The 22,902-nt window shown below is 40.2% G+C and overlaps 1 protein-coding gene across 4 annotated transcripts in view; it reads left to right on the forward strand.

The window, feature by feature from the left end:
• The first annotated feature begins 716 nt into the window (after window positions 1-716).
• LOC149782878 (uncharacterized) overlaps window positions 717-22,902 on the forward strand; it is a 66,710-nt gene continuing 44,524 nt past the window's right edge. Inside the window, exon 1 of one of the 4 annotated variants that reach the window (XM_089934416.1) lies at window positions 717-771. In XM_089934416.1, coding sequence (XP_089790542.1) covers window positions 743-771 — 29 coding nt within the window. In that variant the 5' untranslated portion in view covers window positions 717-742. Of the gene's footprint in view, window positions 772-6,770; window positions 6,842-9,259; window positions 9,661-22,902 lie in introns of those variants that run through there. The other 3 variants (XM_089934418.1, XM_089934415.1, XM_089934417.1) reach the window with 3 other exon arrangements.

A 22,902-nucleotide genomic window follows, 5' to 3' on the forward strand; every position in this document is an offset into this window, starting at 1 on the left:
AGGTTGCCTCAAGAGGACTCTGATGTATGGCCCTGCTGTAAGACGAAGTTTGAGGAAAAGAAGATGTCGCAAATGCCCTTTATGTTAAGGGAATATTAACATAAACCAAAGGCCCTTTTCAGGGCCAGCCATATTTCTCGAAAAGAGATAGTCTTTGAATTGCCTACCCCTTTTTTAAAAATTTTTTTTAAAATTTAAAAAAAACCCATGTTAAATTCCCCTTGTCCGTAGATTGTCCCACGATTTATTCCCATGTTAATTCCCCTTGTCCGTAATCTGACCCACGATTTTTCGCCATGTTAAATTTCCACTGTCCGTAATCTGACCCAGGGGTCCCTGTAATGCTAATTCCCATTGTCCGTAAAGTATCCCCTTTCACTACTTGTGTTCTTGGCATTTTTACTGGCATTGTCAGCACAGTCAATGAGTGAATTTTTTCTGCGTTTTTGGGGGACAAACTGTATATTCTTACCTTACACTAAGAAAAAATTGTTTTATGACATTATCGTAACGATGCCGAATCCCCATTTCGTCAGTCCCTGGTTGTGCCAAACTACCGATATTTGTCGATGTATATCAGCATTTCAGTGCTGACCCTGACTGATACGGATGCCGCTCTTGAGACAAAAATCGACCTGAAGGTTAATACCCACTTGGTATGATAGCATTATCATCTGATCACACGTGATACAGATATATATAACTTCGAACGTGAGGCAGGCAAACCAGCCTATTGACGTGTATGCTGAGCAGGGAGTACACGAACTGCAGGTAATAATAATATTAATTTTTGAAGCTCGTTTTTAATGCATATTGTATGCCATTAAAAATCTCAAAACACTCTAAAGATTATGTAAATATTGGGAGTGTTCACGTTATCTTGCATTTACTTTCATAATGCTACCTTTTAAATCACCCCGTGCCGATAATACAATTTCAGGGATAAATATAGATCTTATGGGTGGTCGTGTTTACAAATATAGCAGATGGCATGTACGTAAGTACATAAATATGTATGTATATATGCCTGTAAAGGCAGCTGAATGTCTACCTCTTTTCGAAGTAATCAATAGGGTTTAAGATTGTTCAGCGCATTATCCAATGGAATTGATGGTAGTAAGAACTCGGGCATCTCTCACGGCTACGTTACGGCAGCTGCAGGTACTAGAAAAAGTAGATTTGTAATGTTCTTGATTGCTGTGACAAAGATTTAAGAAAACACGATATATTCAAAATGCGGCAAGAACTCTGTGTGTGTGTGTGTGTGTGTGTGTGTGTGTGTGTGTGTGTGTTTAAACAGATGATCCGATTTAAAGAGAAGACTTTACGAGCTTTGGTAGCTCAGAGCGATGGACTCGTAATCCAAGGGTCCTCGGCTCAATACCCCACCTCCGCGATCTGCTCTCTGAGTGTGTCCTTGGGAAAACACTTAGTTCTAATTTCCTCGGTATGATAAAGACAATCAAAGTGTTAAAAGTGGCGTAACACCATCAACAAAAACGCTCGACAAACGGCAGATTTCAATGAGCGTGGAAAGGCAGAATGGGCGAAGGTCATACCGTAATTCTTGCATTGTTGGATTTTCTTTCTGTCAAAAAGGATTGAATGCAGCGGTAAAGTAATTATAAAGTACATTAACCAATTAAACATTTTCTTGGTAAAAATTGTATCAGAGTTACCGCTCTCACCCAGCAAAGGTCAGAAGTGTCCGTGATATCTTAAAGGATTTGCCATAAGCATGCACCATTACTGTCAAACCAAACGTCTTGTCGCTATCTGCAGAATAGATCGTTAGTAGAAACAGCTATATAATGCTAAATAACGGTCGTTTGAAATACACTTTATCCAGCAAGGAACGCGTGTGTTGATAGATGCTAAAAAAAAAAACGAATAGAGCAAAGCTAGGTTATAACTAGCATAGCCACCTTGGACTCTCACAGTCTTTATCGAGGACAATTAGAAGACAGAAACAGACAAGACAAACAATAAACACAAACAAGCGTGATGAATTTATGCAACTATACATAACTAAGTCTAAAATAAGTATTGTTTGAGAATTTTAGATTTTGTGCCTAACTGGTGTGAACGCCTATGATAAAATAACGTTTTATCATATGACACAATGCAGCAAAAACTCTATCCCCATTTTGCACATTGAAGTTCAAACTAATTATGTGCGACATCAAAGATTTATTTTCATTTGTCATTATCTATTCCAACTGATGGAAGTGAGTGTTTGCAAAGATGACCTGGTGATTGATGTTTCTTATATAAGAGGGCGTTTTTATTTTGATGATTCTTTACTATCTGTTACTAAATTACAATTTTCTTTTGGTTTAGACAGACCGGTCTTGGTCACATGTTTTGTTATTTTCAATAGATATTGAAACCATCGTATTATCTTCAGAAAGGTCTCTGCCCAAAAAAATTGTCGAAATAGACAAATATCTTGACTGTAAACCGTATGAAGCAGTGCAGTGTTCTTCAGGCTGTGGTTGACGTAGGTGTCATAGAGCAACTCGGCCTACCTGCTGGAGAGAAACTATTCATATTTGTGATAATGATGCTTTTACGTATCAAAACACATTCATTCAAGAGCTCCTGTTTCAGGTTCATCAGTGATGGGTTAGGTCCCATTGTGAGTAATGGGTTAAGACATTTCAAGGTGCAATGATAGGCTAGATGTAAATGATGGGCCAACTCATACACTTCCATTGTGTCATGCGCTTACAACCTTATGACAGGTTACACACTTGCAACCTTGTGACAGGGTACACAATCTTGACAGAGAATTAGTTTAATCAGAGGCGATTAATGTTCTATATAACTGCACGTGCAAGTTTCTCGGTCCCTTTGTGTAATGGCAGGCTAGGTCCCTATGTTTAATTATGGGCTTGGCTAAGTCACTACGTGTAATGACTGACTGGGTCCTAAAGGTTAGGCCTTCTGTGCAATAATGGGCTAGGTGCAACTGTTTAGTGATGGCCTAATAAATCCGTCGATGTATTAATGATGGGCTAGATCCCTCTGTGTAATGATGGGCTAGGCTCTTATGTTTACTGTTGGGCTGACAAGTTCCTCAGTGTAATGATGGCCTAGGTCCCTCTATGTTATGATAGTCTTGGTCCCGATGTGTAGTGATGGGCTAAATCCCTATCTGTAATGACTGTCTGGGTCACTCTGTGTAAAGATAGGCTAGGTCCCAATGTGTATTGATTGACTAATAGTCACAAGGTATAACGATGTGCTAAATCCCTAGATATATCGATGGGCTAAATCCATACTCTTGCACATTATCATCGCAAACCTGTGACATGTTATGCAACATTCTTTGTAAAGAGACTGCCTGTTAACTACTCGTGCAGCGATGAAATTTTGCACAAGTTTTCCAGTGCGCAAGAAGAAATGCCGTATATGTGTATAAGTTATAATCTAATGAACGAAGCCGTAATATTTCATATATGTTCTGTTAGGTTTCTAAATTCCTCAGCATGTAGATAAGCTTGCAATTATGTCAGTTTTCAATGTAATCAGACGACATCAGTTTTTGATCCTTGCATTTGAAAGAAAATACGTTTTGCTTAAATCGATATTGAGGTACTAGCTAGTAACACTTTTCAAAGCAAGTACATTGTACCCAGAGTTTCAATAGGCTAGTAACACTTTTCATAGCAAGTGAGTACATTGTACCCCGAGTTTCAATAGGCTAGTAACACTTTTCAAAGCAAGTAAGTACATTGTACCCCGAGTTTCAATAGGCTAGTAACACTTTTCAAAGCAAGTACATTGTACCCAGAGTTTCAATAGGCTAGTAACACTTTTCATAGCAAGTGAGTACATTGTACCCCGAGTTTCAATAGGCTTGTAACACTTTTCAAAGCAAGTAAGTACAATGTACCCCGAGTTTCAATAGGCTAGTAACACTTTTCAAAGCAAGTGAGGAGACTGTACCCCGAGTTTCAATAGGTTAGTAACACTTTTCAAAGCAAGTGAGTAGATTGTACCTCGAGTTTCAATAGGCTAGTAACACTTTTCATAGCAAGTGAGTACATTGTACCCCGAGTTTCAATAGGCTAGTAACACTTTGCAAAGCAAGTAAGTACATTGTACCCCGGTTTTCAATAGGCTAGTAACACTTTTCAAAGCAAGTAAGTTCATTTTACCCCGAGTTTAAATAGGCTAGTAACACTTTTCAAAGCAAGTAAGTTCATTGTACCCCGAGTTTCAATAGGCTAGTAACACTTTTCAAAGCAAGTAAGTTCATTTTACCCCGGTTTTCAATAGGCTAGTAACACTTTTCAAAGCAAGTAAGTTCATTGTACCCCGAGTTTCAATAGGCTAGTAACACTTTGCAAAGCAAGTAAGTACATTGTACCCCGAGTTTCAATAGGCTAGTAACACTTTTCAAAGCAAGTAAGTTCATTGTACCCCGAGTTTCAATAGTCAAAAGGAGAATTGTTATCAACATTTTATCTTCATTAATTCCAGTTTGTTGAGCAGCTTCAGTTTAAACTTGGTCGATGTTTTGATCATAAATAAGTATATTTTGTACATCAATATATATTGTTTAACCAGTAAGAAGGCAACATCTAAATGCATCTTTTATTTACGTTTAAGTTTTGTTTGTTTGTAATTGCTCCTTCTTTGTGTCGTCCGCCTTGAAAAAGGTTCTACATATCTCGAAATCGTTTGACCAGTTTCTATCTGTTCCAGAAGTCAATAATATATAATGGCAATGCCAGTATATGGTAAAGAAAAGTAACATTTCCATTGGTCAGAATGTTACCACGTGATCAAAATGAATTGCGTTTATTTCTGTATGAACTGCAAGGAGAACTACTTTTCTAAGAATACCCACTTCTATAAATAGAGTCACGTGTACAGCCTAAGATAAACACTGCCAGTTAAGGCAGACACGAAGTAAGCATTAATGGAAAAGAACATTCTAACAATTTTTAAAAATAAATAATTGAATACATTTGGCTTCCATTGCTTGAACGACTGGTATTATGATGACCTTATTACGATCAAGCAGGACGATCCCAAGTGCTATAAATAGCTACGTAACAGAAAACCACAAACATGTATTACTACGCTCAATTAAGATTTCTGTTTTTTAATGAAGCAAACAAAAATAACATAGCGAAAAACTGAAATTTCACTTATGAGTTTAACGGTTTTTTTTCTGAGCTTATCGTGGTATAAACTGTCACTTGCCGACTCACACAGCTTACATAACGCAAAATCGGATGTCCTAGATGTCCTTAACGAACCGTGTAATCGGCTAGGACTCCAGTCTCTTGCTAAATAAAGTATAAATAACATTCAATCTCTAAAAACATTAATAAATAAATAACTTAAAGAGGCAATATCTAAAAACTTATAAATAACATAACGTAGGAAGCACACCCTAAACACCTCGACTAGTAATAAAATAATAACCTTGAAAATCTCTCTTCATACATGATTTCTACTAACAACCTCTATAAACAGCATAGAACACTCCCCCCTTTTTAGAACGTTTTGAAGAAAGAAAAAAACAAAAAAACGCAAGAAACACCAGGCAAATGCAAAAAGAAACCAGCGATGTGAAACAACCAGAACCGTTTCCGAGCTCTCCTTCCCACTAATAACAGCCAACCATTCAACTGTAAGGGACCTTTATGGACCCACATATTGAGGCCAAACTATCAGGGTTCCTTGAACCCATAGAAGCCTGGGGGAGGTGGCACCATTCCCTTAACCAGGAACAACTAGCACGCCACTATAATTAAATTCAACAACAACAACTGACAGCTTTTACCACGATAAACTCAGGAAAACAACGTTAAAGTTTTAAGGGGGGGGGGGGCATACTGCTTATCTTTACTCTAAAACTAATACGTGGACATTGGACAGTGTTTTTCTGTAAATTCTGGTGAATCTCATGTACCACGTGTCTTCATTAGAGCGACTGGATTAAATTGAGAAGAGGGACTACAGAAATAAATAATTCACGTATACAGAATACATCTTATTTTAAATTAGAAAATACGTATTTAATTAAAGAATTCGGTCGGAGTGACCGTGCTACTGTATGCTTTTGGAAATACGTATCAACTCGTTCTTGTTAGTTCAAGTAAGACAGGGGCGTGTAACTTTTTTCTCACATTTTTCGGAATCGGTAAATCATGTATGCATCGTTGAATTATTGAGATAGCATTATTTTCAATGCATATATTTTAAGACTAATTGTTAATATATGCGACTGGGTTATTTAAAATATTTAAATGTTGTCATATTTTTTTGGTGCAGATTGCCAGTCTCACTATCTAAAGATTGTGTTCCTGAGAGTAGAATTTATCGGAACTGCTCAACTTACCTCTCTCAGGGCGAGGTCAAATTTCTATTTCAAATCTTTTTCTGCGCTTCGGCATCGAACTTTGTGATCGATATTTGCGCACAGCAGATCCTCTGTCACGCTTCAAAAATGCCTGCAATATGATTAGTTTTTTTTTATTTACAACTCTACCTGCTCTTTTTTTTGCGCTTACTAGATCCCTTGTCACGTTATGTATGTGAGCCATTAATTTAGCAGTATCCTGGCAGTACGGTAATTTCATTCCGTATATTTATTGTCGTGACCTGTTTTACACCCTTTTACAGGACAATGTTTGTTCACGAAGTGTCTTTACATCTTTGTTTATAGTGGCCAACATTATATACTGATGCGCGGTTTTAAATTATCTAAGCTGACGATGCTATTTAGATAACTTGCCTTGAGAATTCGTTCGTAAATAAAGGCACATTGTTGTTGTGGGAGTTTTCAAGATCAAGGTGATGGTAGATGACCGAATAAACAGTAAGTCTATCATATATGAAGATCTTATCACGTGTCTTATCTAAGTTCATAAACTAATTCACTCAGTCTTATGCAAACATACTAGTATTTAGAGCTCAGCAGTATTGTGTACGTACACTGCACAGTCATTTCTTTCGTCCCAATAATTTGATAAAATCCCAATTCATGTACATATACAGAACGCTGCCTGAAAGCAAATGCAATGGAACATATGTAATTCAGCAACAAGTTAACCAAGGAAATTAGCACCGTTTGGACGGTGATGAGAAATGAGGCGCGTTCGTCAGTGTGTTTGTGTGTGTGTGTGTGTGTGTGTGTGTGTGTATACGTGTGCGTGCGTGCGTACGTGCGTGCGTTTGTATGTGTCTAATAACTGATTTGTTGATGCTGGTTTTTAACCACACTTTCAGCAATTTTTTATTTGGCAAAGTTATCGAACTAAGGCAGCCGATACGAGCTGGCTTGGGCGACATGTGAGCTCATCATTTGATTTACAAGTCCTAAACATACATACATACAAACGTACATATATATATATATATATATATATATATATATATATATATATATATATATATATATATATATATATATATATATATATATATATATATATATATATATATATATATATATATATATATATATAATGTTGTTAGAACCGTGTGTATAATACAAACAAATGATTACGCAGATCTGATGGTTTTGCAGCTATTTTGAGTACTAAAGTGCACACATGTTTACACACACACACACATACATACATACATACATACATACATACATGCACGCACGCATACACAAACACATACAGGGCCCCAAGTGGCCGAGTGGTCTAAAGCGCTCTCCGTTACGGATCACTGCCATCTCACCTCTGTCTGCGTGGGTTCGAGTCTCGGATTCGGCTAATGTGGGTATGTGAGAAAGCTTGCCAGTAGCTTCTCGTGGGTCGGTGGTTCTTACCGGGGTTTTACCGGGTTCTTCCTCCACCATTAATACTGACCGCCATGTATAGCCTATCTTGTGCTGAAAAATGGCGTTAAGCCTTACAACAACAACAACAACAACAACAACAAACACATACATACATGCATACATACATACATACATACATACATACATATGAAAAGAAAGAAGATGAAAAGAAAGAAGGAAATGCCCGAACACCAAGAATCATATAGATACTAGATACAGGTAGATGCATAGCTAAATGAATGGACAGACGAATAGCTAGATTTATTGTTGTTTTTGTTGTTGTTGTTGTAGGGTTTAACGCCATTATTCAGCACAATATAGGATATACATGGCGGCCAGTATTAATGGTGGAGGAAGAACCCGGGAAAACCCCAGAAAGAACCACCAACCCACGAGAAGCTACCGGCAAGCTTTCTCACACAGACACATTAGCTGAGCCCGAGACTCGAACCCACGCAGAGAAAGGTGAGATGGCAGTGATCCATAATGGTGAGCGCTTTAGACTACTCGGCCACTCGAGGCCTCAGATTTATTGTTAGTTAACTGTATGGATGGATGAAAAGATGGATAGATAAATGGACTGACAGATGAAGATATCGCTAGCTAACTTTTACAGACCGATAAGATAGATAAATTAATTACATCTCGGTTTTTGATTGCGACTCAGAGAGAAAAAAAAATGAATAGGTACTGTTTCGTCATCACAAAGGCGTGGCAACACAACGCACATTCATTTATCAAATCTGATCCGTCATAAACCAGACCCGCTCGTTTTATGCGTCGAGCACTCATATAACTTAAGTACATTCGTTCCAAAATTGTACCGAAAGCCATTGGAGATTTGATTAACAATGCACTGGTTGTAGGACACCATGATCAACCAATAATATCTACAAACCTTTACCATGTGATAAACCAGTCTTTGAATGACGTATGTCAGGCGAACTGTAACATATGCCAATACCCATAGTCCAATACTTTCGCTGCCAAGATATGACCAATAACGTAACAGCAAGTTCATTGACAGCTTGTTTGAGCATTCAACACTGATGATCGGACACCTAGATGACTTTTAGATTCTATCAAATATTAAACTCCAATGATCATAACTCCAACATTATAAGATCATTGTTCATGCAATTATCAACAATTACTCTAAATGTAAACGAAATTGCATAGAGTATAGAGTAGGAATGCCAAAACATTTTCCCACGGTACCACTCGACATGGCCCTGATCGCGCCTGCTTAATATGCAAGAACAAAGCGCTGAATGGAATACTGTCCTCTCACTGGTTAAAAGAAAATGACGTCCTGTATTTATTTATGACTTATTTTCAGTTGGCCATTGAGAAGGTAGTATTATTCCATTCAGGGCGTTGTTTTTGCATATTAAGCGGGCGCGATGTCGAGCGGTACCGTGGGGGAAATTATCTGGCATTCCTTAAAAGTATGATATTAAGTCAAACTTTTGTCAGGGATACACAGTCAACTGCCTGAGCTGAATATCGGTGTCAAATTTATGAAACATCAGCTTTATTCTTAAATAGGTCGCGCGAGCAAGGAGAGAAGTGTCCTCCCTTGTAGTTATTATATAGAACATGTATGCCAGGTCAATTGTAAGCAACGATACGAGGACTGTAATGTACATCAGCATTTCAGTGGTGACTCGTATTGATACGGATGCCGCGCGTGAGACAAAAATTCGACCTGAAGGTTAATACCCAATTGGTAAGATAGCATTATCATGTGATCACACGTGATACAGCTATTTATCACCTTGAACATGAGGTGGCCTAACCAGCCTATTGCCGTGTATGCTTACCAGGGATCACACGAGTTGCAGGTAATAATAACATTATTTCAAACTTCTTTTTTTACCTATTTTATTTGATTCATGATCCAAAGTGCTCTGAAGGTTATGTAAACTCCAGATGTGTTCACTTTATCTTGCTTTACTTTCATGAAGGCTCTAGTTTAGATCACTCTGTCGATAATACAATATCAAATACATATATTCGCATATACGTACATTGCAAAAACATCTGCACATATGCACGTAAGAACCAAAAACCTGGTACCAGTTTTCGAAACAATCAACAGGATATAAGACTATATTGCATTCACGAATGGATACGACAGTAGTAAGAAGTCGGGTTGACTAACCTTCCTTACTGACTTGTAAAAATATGCTTAATCACAGGTGAAACCTCCAAAACTTTGCATGACGTCTTTGCGGAGTTTTGTAGACACATATTTCACAAAATCAGCATCATATTCTTATTCTTGTTGTTGCTTTTCATTTATGTGTTTTTGTGAAGGTTTTATTCTGTTTCAGTGTTGCCTTACAAGGATTTTTTTCTGAAGCGAAGTCAGAATGTTTCACAAGCAATAAAATGCAATATTTATGACAAAGCATTTACTAAACAAACTGAAGAAGGTGTCAGATTTTGTGAAATCTCTCACGACTACCTTAGGGCAGTTGTAGATCCTGGAAAAATTACATTTTTGTATTTTTCGAAGTTGTGGAATCATTTATAATGATGTGGGAAAGTTTTGAGAAAACACGAAATATTAGCACTGCGACCAAACCAATGTTGTTGGTTTTGTGTGTTTTTTTAAACACATCATCAGATGTGAGATTTCAGCAGAAGAATTGGGGTCACGAGTCGCGTTAGTTCATTTAGTTCAGCGTCAGACTCCTAATCCACGAAACGCAGGATGGGTACCTCCCCCACTCCAGGATCGACAACTTCGGTGTGTTCCTCCGAAAGTCACTTGGCTCACGTTTCCTCGTCATGATATAGCCTATAATGTGCTGAAGTTTTATATATCAAGGATGAAAAAGCACTAAAATATCAACATAAGATTTCAATGCACGTGGTAAGATGCCAAGACAATGCTCATTCTGTCACTCTTGCAACAAAAGAAAGTTTCACACTATCCCCGTTCTCTGTCACTACTTTTAATAGTGGATTCGGGATTCGGAATTGGCTTTTTATTGCTACTGTTTGCTTTCACAATTTAAAATCCGATCACCGTATTTAGAATAGTTATAGCATATTAATGTGAGCACCTGTTTCGATTACGGGAGTTAATTCGTTTATGCAAACACCAAGAACGTTAGTGATTATGGGTCCAAAGCTTTCAACATTTAGTATCACCACTCACAGCTAACTAAAAGGACCGAGCTTCCCATTACAAAGCATTCGATGACGTAATAACGATCAGATGAGTATTGAGGGACAAAATCAGAAAAACTGTTATCCGTGTGAATTTTTTAATTCCTATATATTAATCACAATTTTGTAAAGATTTTAACCTGAATTTGAACCAGACACATACAATAGAATTAACATTTATCCGTATGTTTAGGATAAGTTTTTCTCTCTAGAAAAGGTCACGTTCTGAGATCGAATATGTCTTCTTTGGATCCAATGTCAATGTATGGTCAAGTGGAGGGAATGACGGAGTTTAGACAAACCAGAGACAAATTTAGGGAAAATCTTGGGCCAATCGTAAAAGGTGTCATAAAATGATATTTTCCAGAATTGTTTTTAATAAAGGCGGACTAAAGAGATTATTCCGACGATTAGAGAAAATTAATCCTAATTGGCTAAGCTAAACGAGGGTGTGTGTATTCCCAGACGAAATCCCAAGGTTTAAGTAGTCTCCCTCACGAAGAATTAGTGAGTCTAAGTTTTCTGCCGAATGAAATCTAAGGGACTCCGATGAAAATTAATAAGTAATTTCTCTCGTTTAAAAAAAGCGTTCAATGGACGTGGGTCTGGAAGGATTTGAGAGACCCGGAACCAGAGAGAAATTTGGCTTTACAGAAAATGGAGTGAATCTCGGAAAAGACACAAAGATATTCTCTCAATCACAAACAATAAGCATTGATGTAAGTCTGTAATTATTTGCTGAATTTAGATTTATGCTTCAATTTTCCTTGAGTTTAGAAGTTAATTGTTTGCCTTCATTTGTCATGAATATTATACAACTCATGCATTCTAGAATGTCACACAATATTTCATTTGTATGAAGGTGTTCGGCTTCAGTGGTTTATACTTAATAGACGTCATGTATTGTAGGAATTTCATGCATGACTCTGACACGAATTGTGAGAATTAATTTATGTCTTAAATGATATGTATCATGTATACTAAGAATTGATTTTGCCATGTCTATGAATCGCTAGTTAGCAAGTAATTTAATTAAGACAAGACGTGAAGTTCATTAATTAATTTCTGTAATTAAGTTGTGGATTCTTTCCACTGAGAAAACCATCGTGTGTCGACTGACATTGTTCGGCCGGTAATTTATAGCCAACAGTGGGGCGTAATAGTTATAAAAGAAGCCTAGTTATATCATAGTTCAAGCTAGGAATATCAGTAGCCTTTAGAATATACCAAATTCACGTTAATACCTTGTTTATGTATGTTTTCAAATTGCGAACTGACCATAGCTTAGTTCTTTTGAGTTATGCTATCGAACGTAAAAATAGTGGGAATAGTGTCTGTAAGGGGGTTGTTTTCTGGTGGGTGTCCCGCTTAATTTGGTTTTCGTTATCTAGAGGTTGACCGCCCTCGATGTTATTGCCCGGTTCGAGTAAATATAAATATAAGTGGTGAACTTATAGGTGAAATAGATAGAGATCTGAGCAATATATAGAACAAACCAACACGATCCCGCGCACATGTAAACAAACAATTTAATCAATTACATAAAACAATTGTGAGAATTCATTACATCAGGAATATGCTCTGTTTTTAGAAATATAACTTTCACCGAATAACAAAGAAACACAAATAGATTTAAATAAAATAGCCGATCTGTTTACTGATAGATTTAGTTCATCATAGGATCGAGTAAACAATCGAAGTCAACGTCTTGCACGATTGCATAACCTGCTCGTCCCCAGTTTGTTCTGCTTCCACTGTAGCAGTTCAGACCCTTGGATCTCAGGATGATACTTTCTACCATCCGTCTCAAGATACTCTAAGAATTCATTTCAGAAATTAATACGTCTCAGGATTACGTCACAGGATTGTGCGTCCCACTGCACTTCTCTCTATACTTCTCAGTATATGTCTCAGAATTGATACGTCGCAGGAGCTATTTTCTCCCTTTGCTTTCAACGTTCCTCCCTCTAATCGCCAAATTAGTTCGTCGGTTTCTTTCGACAACAGTCCCCTTTGGACAACAGTTCTTTTACGAGGAAATTTCTTGCAAATCCTCGGAGCATATTCTTGGGTTTCCTCTTGCAGGAAAAGCTTAGACTGATTAAAATTTTCGATGTGGCGATATTAAAACCTAGGAAATTTTGTGTGGGAAACACGCCCCTTATTTAAGGTAACCAATCAGAATCAAATATCTCTGCCGCCTTTTCAGAGGCGCCAAAGTCGGGGTCAGCTTGACCTGGTAGTGTGAAAATTACAGAGCTTCTGCGAACTTTCAATTGTGACAGTTTTACCATGAAAATAAAGTTTACCGTGCCCCTAATAGTCCGTCTGGCTGCTGTATAAACAAATGCTTAATTAAGAATAAAATTCTCCCTCTAAAGGACATTAACACACACGGTAGTATGGCGATTTGATACGCGTCTGTCTCCATAAATCTAATTAATGGTTCTCTGGTCTCAACTAATGTATTCTTGTTAGATCGCCAGAAATTTGCCCCTTCAGTGTCTGATTCCAGGAGAAGAAGAAAAACTGACATTTTCAGGTTGCGTATTACATTAATTTTAAGGGAGAAAAAAAAACATACCTGCACCTCATAATGGGAATAGACAGCAAACATACAGATTACGGTTGATGACCCAAAGAAATTGGAGAGGGGACGAAAAGGAAAAAGAAATACAAGAACGCTGACCTGTCACCGACACTGATTTGGAAAGAACCGGAAGCAATCAGGTTATACTGACATGCCGGCAATTTGAAATTTGTTTTATCGGTATAACAGAACGGCCAATTGCATTTCGCATAAACTGTGTAATGCTGTTTCTAACCGTAAGTGCATCATTCAGATGTCGTGTTCAATTTCATTTTGTTTATGTAATTGATAAAACTGTTATATTTTACATTCGTGGGTTCGTGTTGTTCTATTCTATATCTTTGCTTCGATCTCTGTTATTCCATCCATTATTTTCATATTTTATGTTAATTATTCGATGCCAGTATGTCTCGTGGCTGTTAAGCTAAAGGATTTTTTGGGCGATATACACGAAATATTTCTGGGTCAAATCCTATGTTTGGTGACTTGTAAATCTTCGCGGAATAGCATAAGTTTCTTTCGTATGGCTATTTTGAATTTCGCGCTAAATATGGCTATAAACAAAATAACGGTAATTGTCTAAACTGTACGCAGACATGTTTCGGAATGATTTGTAGGCAGCAAAATGGCACATTTTAATGAACAGGTGACATGATACCCACATATCGTCCATCATTATCAACATAGGTTTGGGTGGGGTTTGATCTATTGGACTATACGTTATGGTACATGAATTGGCTATGTGTATGTCAGTTGTTGTACAAGTTGTGATCTTAAAATTGACACTCCGTAAAAGACGTTGTGCTGACATTAGAGAACTTGTTGATAAATATATATATATATATATATATATATATATATATATATATATATATATATATATATATATATATATATATATATATATATATATATATATATATATATATATATATATATATATATATATATAACATACAATTTGCTGAATACTCTGTTGATATAATAGGCAGGGAAATTTTGAGTTGGATGCCAACACCCAGGCAAGGTATATAAGAGATATGTAGTAAACATAAGACACACTTATTCAACAAACGAGTGGATGATTTATGTCATCATCATTGGCGACTCGGTCTCGAAAGACCATGCGAATAGCGCCCTTGGGGTGTTGTCTGTCTCTGTTGGCAACGTCTGCTGTGGCTGTGCAGGCCTATACGTGAGTGACAGTCCCTACTGCAGTTGGTGCAGACATACTGGGAAGTCTGCGTTACTGTGGTTGTTGTTGCGTTCTTCTTTCTCTTACGTTTCTCTGCCGCCAACTGGCCTCTCCTCGCATCAGCGACTGATATGCCATTGTTTACCATCAGTCTCCAGGTGCCTCGGTCCTCAGCCAGCTCTTCCCAGCCATCGGGTGAAATGTTGCATGTCTTCATGTCCCTCTTGCACACATCTTTGAAACGGAGTGAGGGGCGTCCGACTCTTCTCATGCCAGTGGCCAGCTGTCCATATAAGATGTCCTTTGGCAGCCTTCCATCCTCCATGCGTCGGACGTGACCCAGCCATCGAAGGCGGCGTTTAATTAGCAGAGAGTACATGCTGGGAGTACTTGCACGCTGCAGGATCTCGCTGTGTGGAACACGGTCTTGCCAGCTGATTTTCAGGATGCGTTTTAGGCACCGTATATGGAAGGAGTTGAGCCGGCGTTCTTGCCTCATGTAGGTACTCCACGTCTCACTTCCATATAGAAGGGTGCTGAGAACGCAGGCCTGGTAGACTCGGACCTTGGTGTGCTCTGTCAGCGCGTTGTTTTCCCAAACCCTCTTTGTTAATCGAGCCATGATGGTGTTTGCCTTTCCAAGCCTTCTGTCCAGCTCCATATCAATCGAGAGAGTATTGCTGATGGTTGACCCTAGGTAGGTAAAGTTGTTGACTGCTTCCAGGGTGACACCGCTGATTTTGATCGAAGGGGCAATGGTGGTATCTTGCACGCTGACATTTGTTTTTTCCAAGCTGATTGTGAGACCAAACTGCGTGCAGGCAATAGCAAAACGGTCTCCCAGTCTCTGGAGGGCTTCCTCGGTGTGGGCCACAAGAGCTGCGTCATCTGCAAAAAGCATCTCCCTGATGAGCACAGCTCTCACTTTGGTCTTTGAGCGCAGTCGTGCCAGGTTGAACAGCCTCCCATCAGACCTGGTGTGTAGATATATGCCATCCGTGGACGTGTCGAAGGCGTAGGACAGGAGCAGGGAGAAGAAGATCCCAAAAAGTGTTGGTGCCAGCACACAGCCCTGCTTCACACCACTGTTAATTGGGAAGGAAGTTGAGGATGATCCATCATACAGGACTGTTCCCTTCTTATCTGCATGGAAAGAGATTATCATGCTGAGGAGTTTTTGGGGGCAACCGATCTTACTCAGAAGTTCAAAAAGGCCCTTCCTGCTGACCAAGTCAAAGGCCTTGGTGAGGTCGATGAACATCATGTAGAGTGGTTGACCTTGCTCTCTGCTCTTCTCTTGGAGTTGTCGTAGGGAGAAGATCATGTCTGTCGTCGACCTGCCTGCTCTGAAGCCGCACTGTGATTCCGGGTACACATGGTCTGCCAGCAACTGCAGCCTGTTGAGTATGATGCGGGCATACACTTTACCAACAATACTCAAGAGCGAGATCCCTCTGTAATTATTACAGTCACTGCGGTCGCCCTTGTTTTTGTAAAGGGTCACAATTGTGGCATCACGCATGTCTTGGGGGACTACTCCTTCCTCCCAGCAGCGGCAAAGTAGGTCGTGCAGTGGTTTAATCAATGCTGGTTTTCCACGTTTGATAGCTTCGGGCGGGATGCTGTCACTACCTGGTGCTTTGTCGTTTGGAAGGCAGTCGATTGCTTTGCTGAGCTCCTCTAAGGTTGGCACTTTGTCGAGCTCTTCCATGGTGGGCAGATTCTTTATGCTGATGAGGGCTGCATCAGTGACTGACGTTTCTCGGGAGTATAGTTCTGAGTAGTGCTCCACCCATCTGGCCATCTGTTGCCCACGGTCTGTGATCTTCTCTCCCGTCAGGGATTTCAGGGGAGTGACCCCTTTCACTGTAGGGCCTAGAGCCTTCTTGATGCCACTGTACATGCCTTGGATGTGTCCGGACTCGGCACTGCGTTGGATTCCTTCACACAGTTGTTGCCAGTACTCGTTCGCACACTGTCTAGCAATGCGTTGGGTGTTACTTCGGGCACTTCTGAGAGCAGCAAGCGTCCGTTCATTAGGGCATTTTTTGTAAGCTATGAAGGCTTTTCGTTTCTCCTCGATTTGTGGTTCCATCCTTGATAGGTGTGCATTGAACCAGTCCTGGCTGGGTCGTTCCTTCTTGCCAAACGTTGACATAGCTGTACTGTAGATGGCACCCTTCATGGCGTTCCACTTGGCTATAGCGTCATACTCAGGCAGGTCCTGGAGAGCCTTGTTCAGGGCAGACACATACTCCTCCACCTTGGCAGGGACTGACATCTGTGCAGTGTTTATGCGAGGACGTCCTTTTGGTTTTGAGCGATGTAGCGCGTGTGGCTGTAGTCGCACTCTGCTGCTCACAAGGCATGGTCGGAGTCACAGTCTGCACTGTGGTAGGTTCTGGTGGAGAGGACGCTGTTAAGGGCAGAGCGCCTGGTGATGACCAAGTCGAGTTGGTGCCAGTGATGAAATCTGGGGTGTTTCCATGACACTTTGGGTTGTGGCTTACACTTGAAGAAGGTGTTTGTGATGCACAGGCCATGGTAGGTGCATAGCTCCAGCAGTCTCTGGCCGTTTTCGTTGGTCTTTCCAGTGCCATGATATCCGAGGCAGGTAGGCCAGGACTCCTGGTCCGCACCTACTCTGGCATTAAAGTCGCCGAGGAGGAATAGTGGTTCATTTTTGGGGCATCCTTTGATCTGTTCGTCCAGCTGCCCATAGAACTGATCCTTCACGTCTTCTGATGACGTGAGGGTTGGGGCGTAGACACTGATGATGTTGACAGGACCTGAAGTAGTGGTGAGGCGGATGGACAAGAGACGCTCAGTGCCCCCTGTGGGAGGTTCAACCGAGGCCAGGAGATTGTTTTTGATGGCAAAGCCCACTTCGTGCTGACGGGGCTCCTCAGGTTCTCGACCCTTCCAGAAGAATGTGTAGTTTTCCTCTCTGAGGGAGCCACTAGAGGCGAGCCTGGTTTCCTGGAGGGCAGCTATGCTGATATTTAGTCTGGTGAGTTCTCTATCGATGATGGCCGTCTTTCTGGTGTCGTCCTCTTCTCTGAGGTCGTCGGAGATGCCTGTACACATGGTGCGCACATTCCAGCTTGCAAATCGAAGAGCTGGAGTCTTCTTTATTGGTTTCTTGTTTCTTTTGTCTGGTGTGGAATTACCGTCTGCTTGTCATGCTGAACAACACACTGAGCTCCAGACACCCACTGGAGCAGGCAGACGATGGCGGGTCAACACCTTATTGACCGGGGGCTGCCAGGCTTGAGGCGGGCGATAGTTGGCCAGTGGGACACGATGATCCCTCCCACCGTCAAAGCTGACCCGTGGCGCCCTTTCCCTACGCCAATCGGGTGGGACTTATAACCCGTAAACTGTCAGCTTCCGTGTTGTTTCCTCACTCAGTAGCGAGACTGGAGTGTCCTCTCCAGGGCGCAAGCCTGGGCGTGGAGTATGGAGATCCTGGGCTGCCCAGACATCAGGATCCCCCTCTCGTCCTTGCTGGTGGGGTCCAAAGGAATGCTGAGCATGACATTTGGCACCAGTTTGGATGCAGGAGCTGCCGGAAGGATGTCGTAGTCGACCCCCAGCCGCCTTAGGGGCTCCACTCCTGATTTTCTGTCTGGGTTTACTCCCATAGCCTTTCCTTCTCCCGAAGATATCCACAAGGCAGTGGAGCCATAATCCAATGGATGGGACTTGGTTGGTTTTGAATCAGAGTTTCCTTCTCCTAGATGAACTGCCTGACAAGGCTAACGAGCTTCATCTGCCCGGGTTTGGGGTCAGAGTTTCCCTTCTCTTAGACTGGTTGCCTGCCAAGGCTAATGAGCCCAGTCTGCCCACCCAGTTATACCGCCGGGTACTCGGTCGCGCCACACAGCAGGCTCTGTTAAAAACAGGGGACACCGCGTGAAGGTGCTGCTGTGGACACAATAGTGTAGGAGAGGCCATATGCAAGTAACCTCCTGCCCCGCAGAGCGAGACAGTGGTCCTGCGGCGATCACTACACCTGGGAAGGAGAGGCTATGAGAGACGCTTCACTTTCCTTTGGCAAGCGGGACGTCAGGCCCAGGCCACGCACCCCCCATGATTTATGTAAACTTGAAGTAAAAAAACACCTGCTCTTCTGAAAATTTTAGAATAATTCGCAGTCGTACAGAGCTATTCGTGTACTTAACACTTTAGTAAATGGCAGCAAATAACAAAAAAAAACATGATTTGGCCTGAATATCTTTCACGGCATTCCATAGCATGCTGACATACGTGACACGTGTCAACGATGTGATTAAATAATCATAAATATAATTATTCCTGTATTATTATATAAAAAAAATTGTGAAAAATGAAAGCGTTTTGTTAAATAATTGTTTGAATTATTTTGTCATAATAAATGAAAACGTTATTAACAATAAATTCTTCACAAGATTATTCGGGAATTTCCGTACATTTTTTTAATTACGGAAACTACCGAAGTACCGATACCATGAGAAAGTATCGTTGTATGTAACAGCAGAAACGAATACCGGGTTAAACCGGTATACTGGTTATACCGCGCATTTCTAGTATACTGTTCTGTGACCACTTCTATTCAGCATTGTTTGCTCTGGACATGTAAGAATGGTAGCGATTTTCGTTCGATAAGGAATTCCCTTGTAAACTTTTATAGAGAGGTAAGGTATGAACAATATCAACACTTCGTCTCAGTGTTTGGAAACGACTCCTGTTGATGTCACTTGAATTACGGTATTTAATACTTTTGGTCATCGCCGCTCAGGTCTTTACTATTTACCGGGTAAAAATATCATTTCTACCTTAAATTGTTCTAAATCTCAAAACGGTAGTGTGACGGAAATGTCCAAGCATTGCATTTTCATGCCTTAAGAGTTAAAATTATATAAAATAATTATATCGCTAGACACTTTTACTTCAGAATAATCAGATTAACACTTGTATGGGTCAAGGTTAAAATTTTTGACAAATTAGTTGTCTTAAAAGGGGTATAACAGCAGACTGCCATTCATGTAACGAATTTGAAAATGCAGTCAGTCATTAGAGAACCAAGATGGTTATAAATAGATGTAACACTACCACGTTCTTAGTCACAGATGATAGCCAGTATTCATTAATTAGTCTCTTTTTATTACTGACTGCATATTAACTTATGTATACCGACAGTCAAACCTCACCTAATGGTCACCTGGTCCCCCCCCCCACACACACACACACCAGGCAAAACTCCTATATCGTGTATACATCGGTCACCTGCTTTCCAAATAATGGTTTCCGCCCACTTGAAGCGGTCACTGGAGAGTATCAACAGTGACCAACACAAACTAAAAAATTTCTTTACAAGAAAAACATTATTTAGAAAAAGGTATATTACCTGAATCATTCGCTATCTATCACAGTCCCTTCGGCAATGTGCGGCGAGTTAAACCTGATGTGCCTATAGGGTAATATTTAATTAATTACGAGGTATTTACACACATGTCCAGTCTAGACCAAGTTGAAAAAACCCATCCCCAGAGGCGCAAGGCGGCGAGGGATTATGAATTGGAACACCAGTTGTATATTTTAACCAAACTCTGCCCAGTTTTCTAAGTCGGTCTTGTACCTAAAGGTCAATTATGTGTTAGACGCATAGTTTAATTGTAATAATCTATCTAGTTAAAAATGTTAGTTCTTTCATTAAAGTTTTGTGCTCGAAGTATACTAAATATTTCCCAAAAATAAATCCTATTCGTGATTAAATGTTAGCATTTAAAATTTATTGATCTTATATATTATAATCCAAATTCTAACATTTTTAGACAGTGGCTCGAAAAAAGTAGAATTTGTAATTTAAGAAGTTATGATTAAAAGGGATTATCAAAAGCCAAATAAAAAACCTCATACATTCAGCCAAACAGGCAGTCACTGGTGACAGCTTCTGGGTGCGTATGAGGGATAGGAGGTGTGGTGTAGTGCAAAAGAAAGCTGAGATCTCTTCAAAGGTCAGCATCGCCATGTGGGTTTCAGTTATCGTCTCTAGGTTTTGTTACTCTTCTTCCAGCCCTCATTCTACTGCCCCGTGTCACTGCTGGTAGCTCTCTGGTTAAGTTACGGTACGAACGAAGGCTCAGCCCTCTTCAATGGCCAGTACCGCATTCTCGGTGCAGATGTTCCAGATATCCCGCAGGGACGTCATTTCAGCATTTTTCAGGGGGGAGACAAAACTTGATGGGGGGGGGGGAGGGCTAAACTTTATGGTCTTGTTAGTTTTCGTATATAGGCTAAATCAGTTTTGCAGCACAATGCAAATTCATACTGCTAATGTTGCTCCCCCCCACCATGACGTCCCTGGTATTCAGGGTGCTTATCTGGGCGAGGTGTGGGGTGTGAGTGAGAAGGTCGACTGTCCACATTCCTGCTGAAACCTCAGCAAACCAGCTGGCCTGGTTTGCAGCCCACCCCCTCCACAACTACAGCGACTGAGCTCTACTCCCTGATCCTCTCTTCTCAACTGCTGGCGACGAATGGAATGTCCCTCAATCGTTCCTCTATCACTCATTAATACTTTAATTTTTCGCATTTCTTTTACTTTTTCTATCTCTTCATTAGTATTTTGCTGTCAGATTCATCATATAGTTCACTTGGTAGATGTCGACTATTTTGTAAACAGTTCATCATATAGGTCACTTGGTAAATGTAAACAACTTCGGAAATTTATTATTGAAACCCCAGCTGGGGCCCCGAGTGGCCGAGTGGTCTAAAGCGCTCTCCGTTACGGATCACTGCCATCTCACCTCTCTCTGCGTGGGTTCAAGTCTATGATTCAGCCAATCTGGGTATGTGAGAAAGTTTGCCAGTAGCTTCTCGTGGGTCGGTGGTTCTTCCCGGATGTTTCCTGGGTTCTTCCTCCACCATTAATACTGGCCGCCATGTATAGCCTATCGTGTGTTGAAAAATGGGGTTAAATCCCACAACAACAAAAGAAACCCCAGCTGATTGTACTGCAGCTACACAGCATAGGAATTACACTTTAAAATTCACAATGACTATTTTTATTCACAAGAATGGACATACTTTCAGACACGGTATTTTCAGACAAACAATACCTTGATAGAGGAGAAGTGGGTTCAAATCAAATAGATGTGGAGCAATTTCTGCGGCTATACCTTTGGTTACTGATAATGATGCTTTTGCTATATAAAGGGGTCAAAAGACAAGTCTTTATTTTGATTGGCCGTAAGTCTCAATTGGACACTTTTAATTTACATTTGAAGATAGCAGATCAAATAATGTTTCTTCTAATGAGGCTACAGTTATTCTTTATATTTGATGATCTTAGGCACAGGTTCCGAATTTCAAGAAGCTTAGATGCAAGATTTTTCATTCTTGGATTCCAGCCATGGCAGATAAATTGAAATCACTGACAGTTTGGTTTCCAAGCGAAATAATTATATGCTGTTGTCCAGACTCTTTCAGGGAAAAATACCCCCCGTACTACACGTATTACTGATTGTACAAAAACATTTGATCAGATGCCAACTAATCACAGAGATGAGACTTGCGGCAATTACAGATCGCACAGACATGCCAAATATATGGCAGGAATATCATCAAAGAGACAAATTATGTTTATTCAAAGGCAGTTGGTGGACGGGTAAGTGATAGGTTCATAATTAGGGAAAATGTCGAGTTTTAAATTACCTTCTCCCTGTAGATGAAACCATGTCTGCCATGAATAAATGTTTCTGTAATATATAGTGCAGGGGTCGTTTTCTCTGAAAGATTCTAGAAAACAGTCTCTAATTATATCTATTGGAAGCCGTACTGTCAGTGATTTCAACTTTAACCATATATGATTTTTTTCGATGAGAAAACTTAACACTCCCGCATTTGCTAAATTCAATCCACAACTTCGTGCATATGATCTTACAGCAATAGGACGGATTGTACGTATTTTCATCCTTGTGAAAAAAGAAACTATCAGGAGACTGAAAGATTTCAAAATATTCATCTCCACAGTCCTAGTGGCCTCCCTTCAATGGCATTTGTGTTGTGTGTGCAGTATTTCTGAATTTAAGATCTAACCTAAAGCGACATAATAATAAAAGTAACTTATGCTCTCTG

The sequence above is a fragment of the Sinohyriopsis cumingii genome, chromosome 15 (assembly GCF_028554795.1).
Source record: "Sinohyriopsis cumingii isolate HCF-2022 chromosome 15, ASM2855479v2, whole genome shotgun sequence".
Classification (NCBI taxonomy): domain Eukaryota; kingdom Metazoa; phylum Mollusca; class Bivalvia; order Unionida; family Unionidae; genus Sinohyriopsis; species Sinohyriopsis cumingii.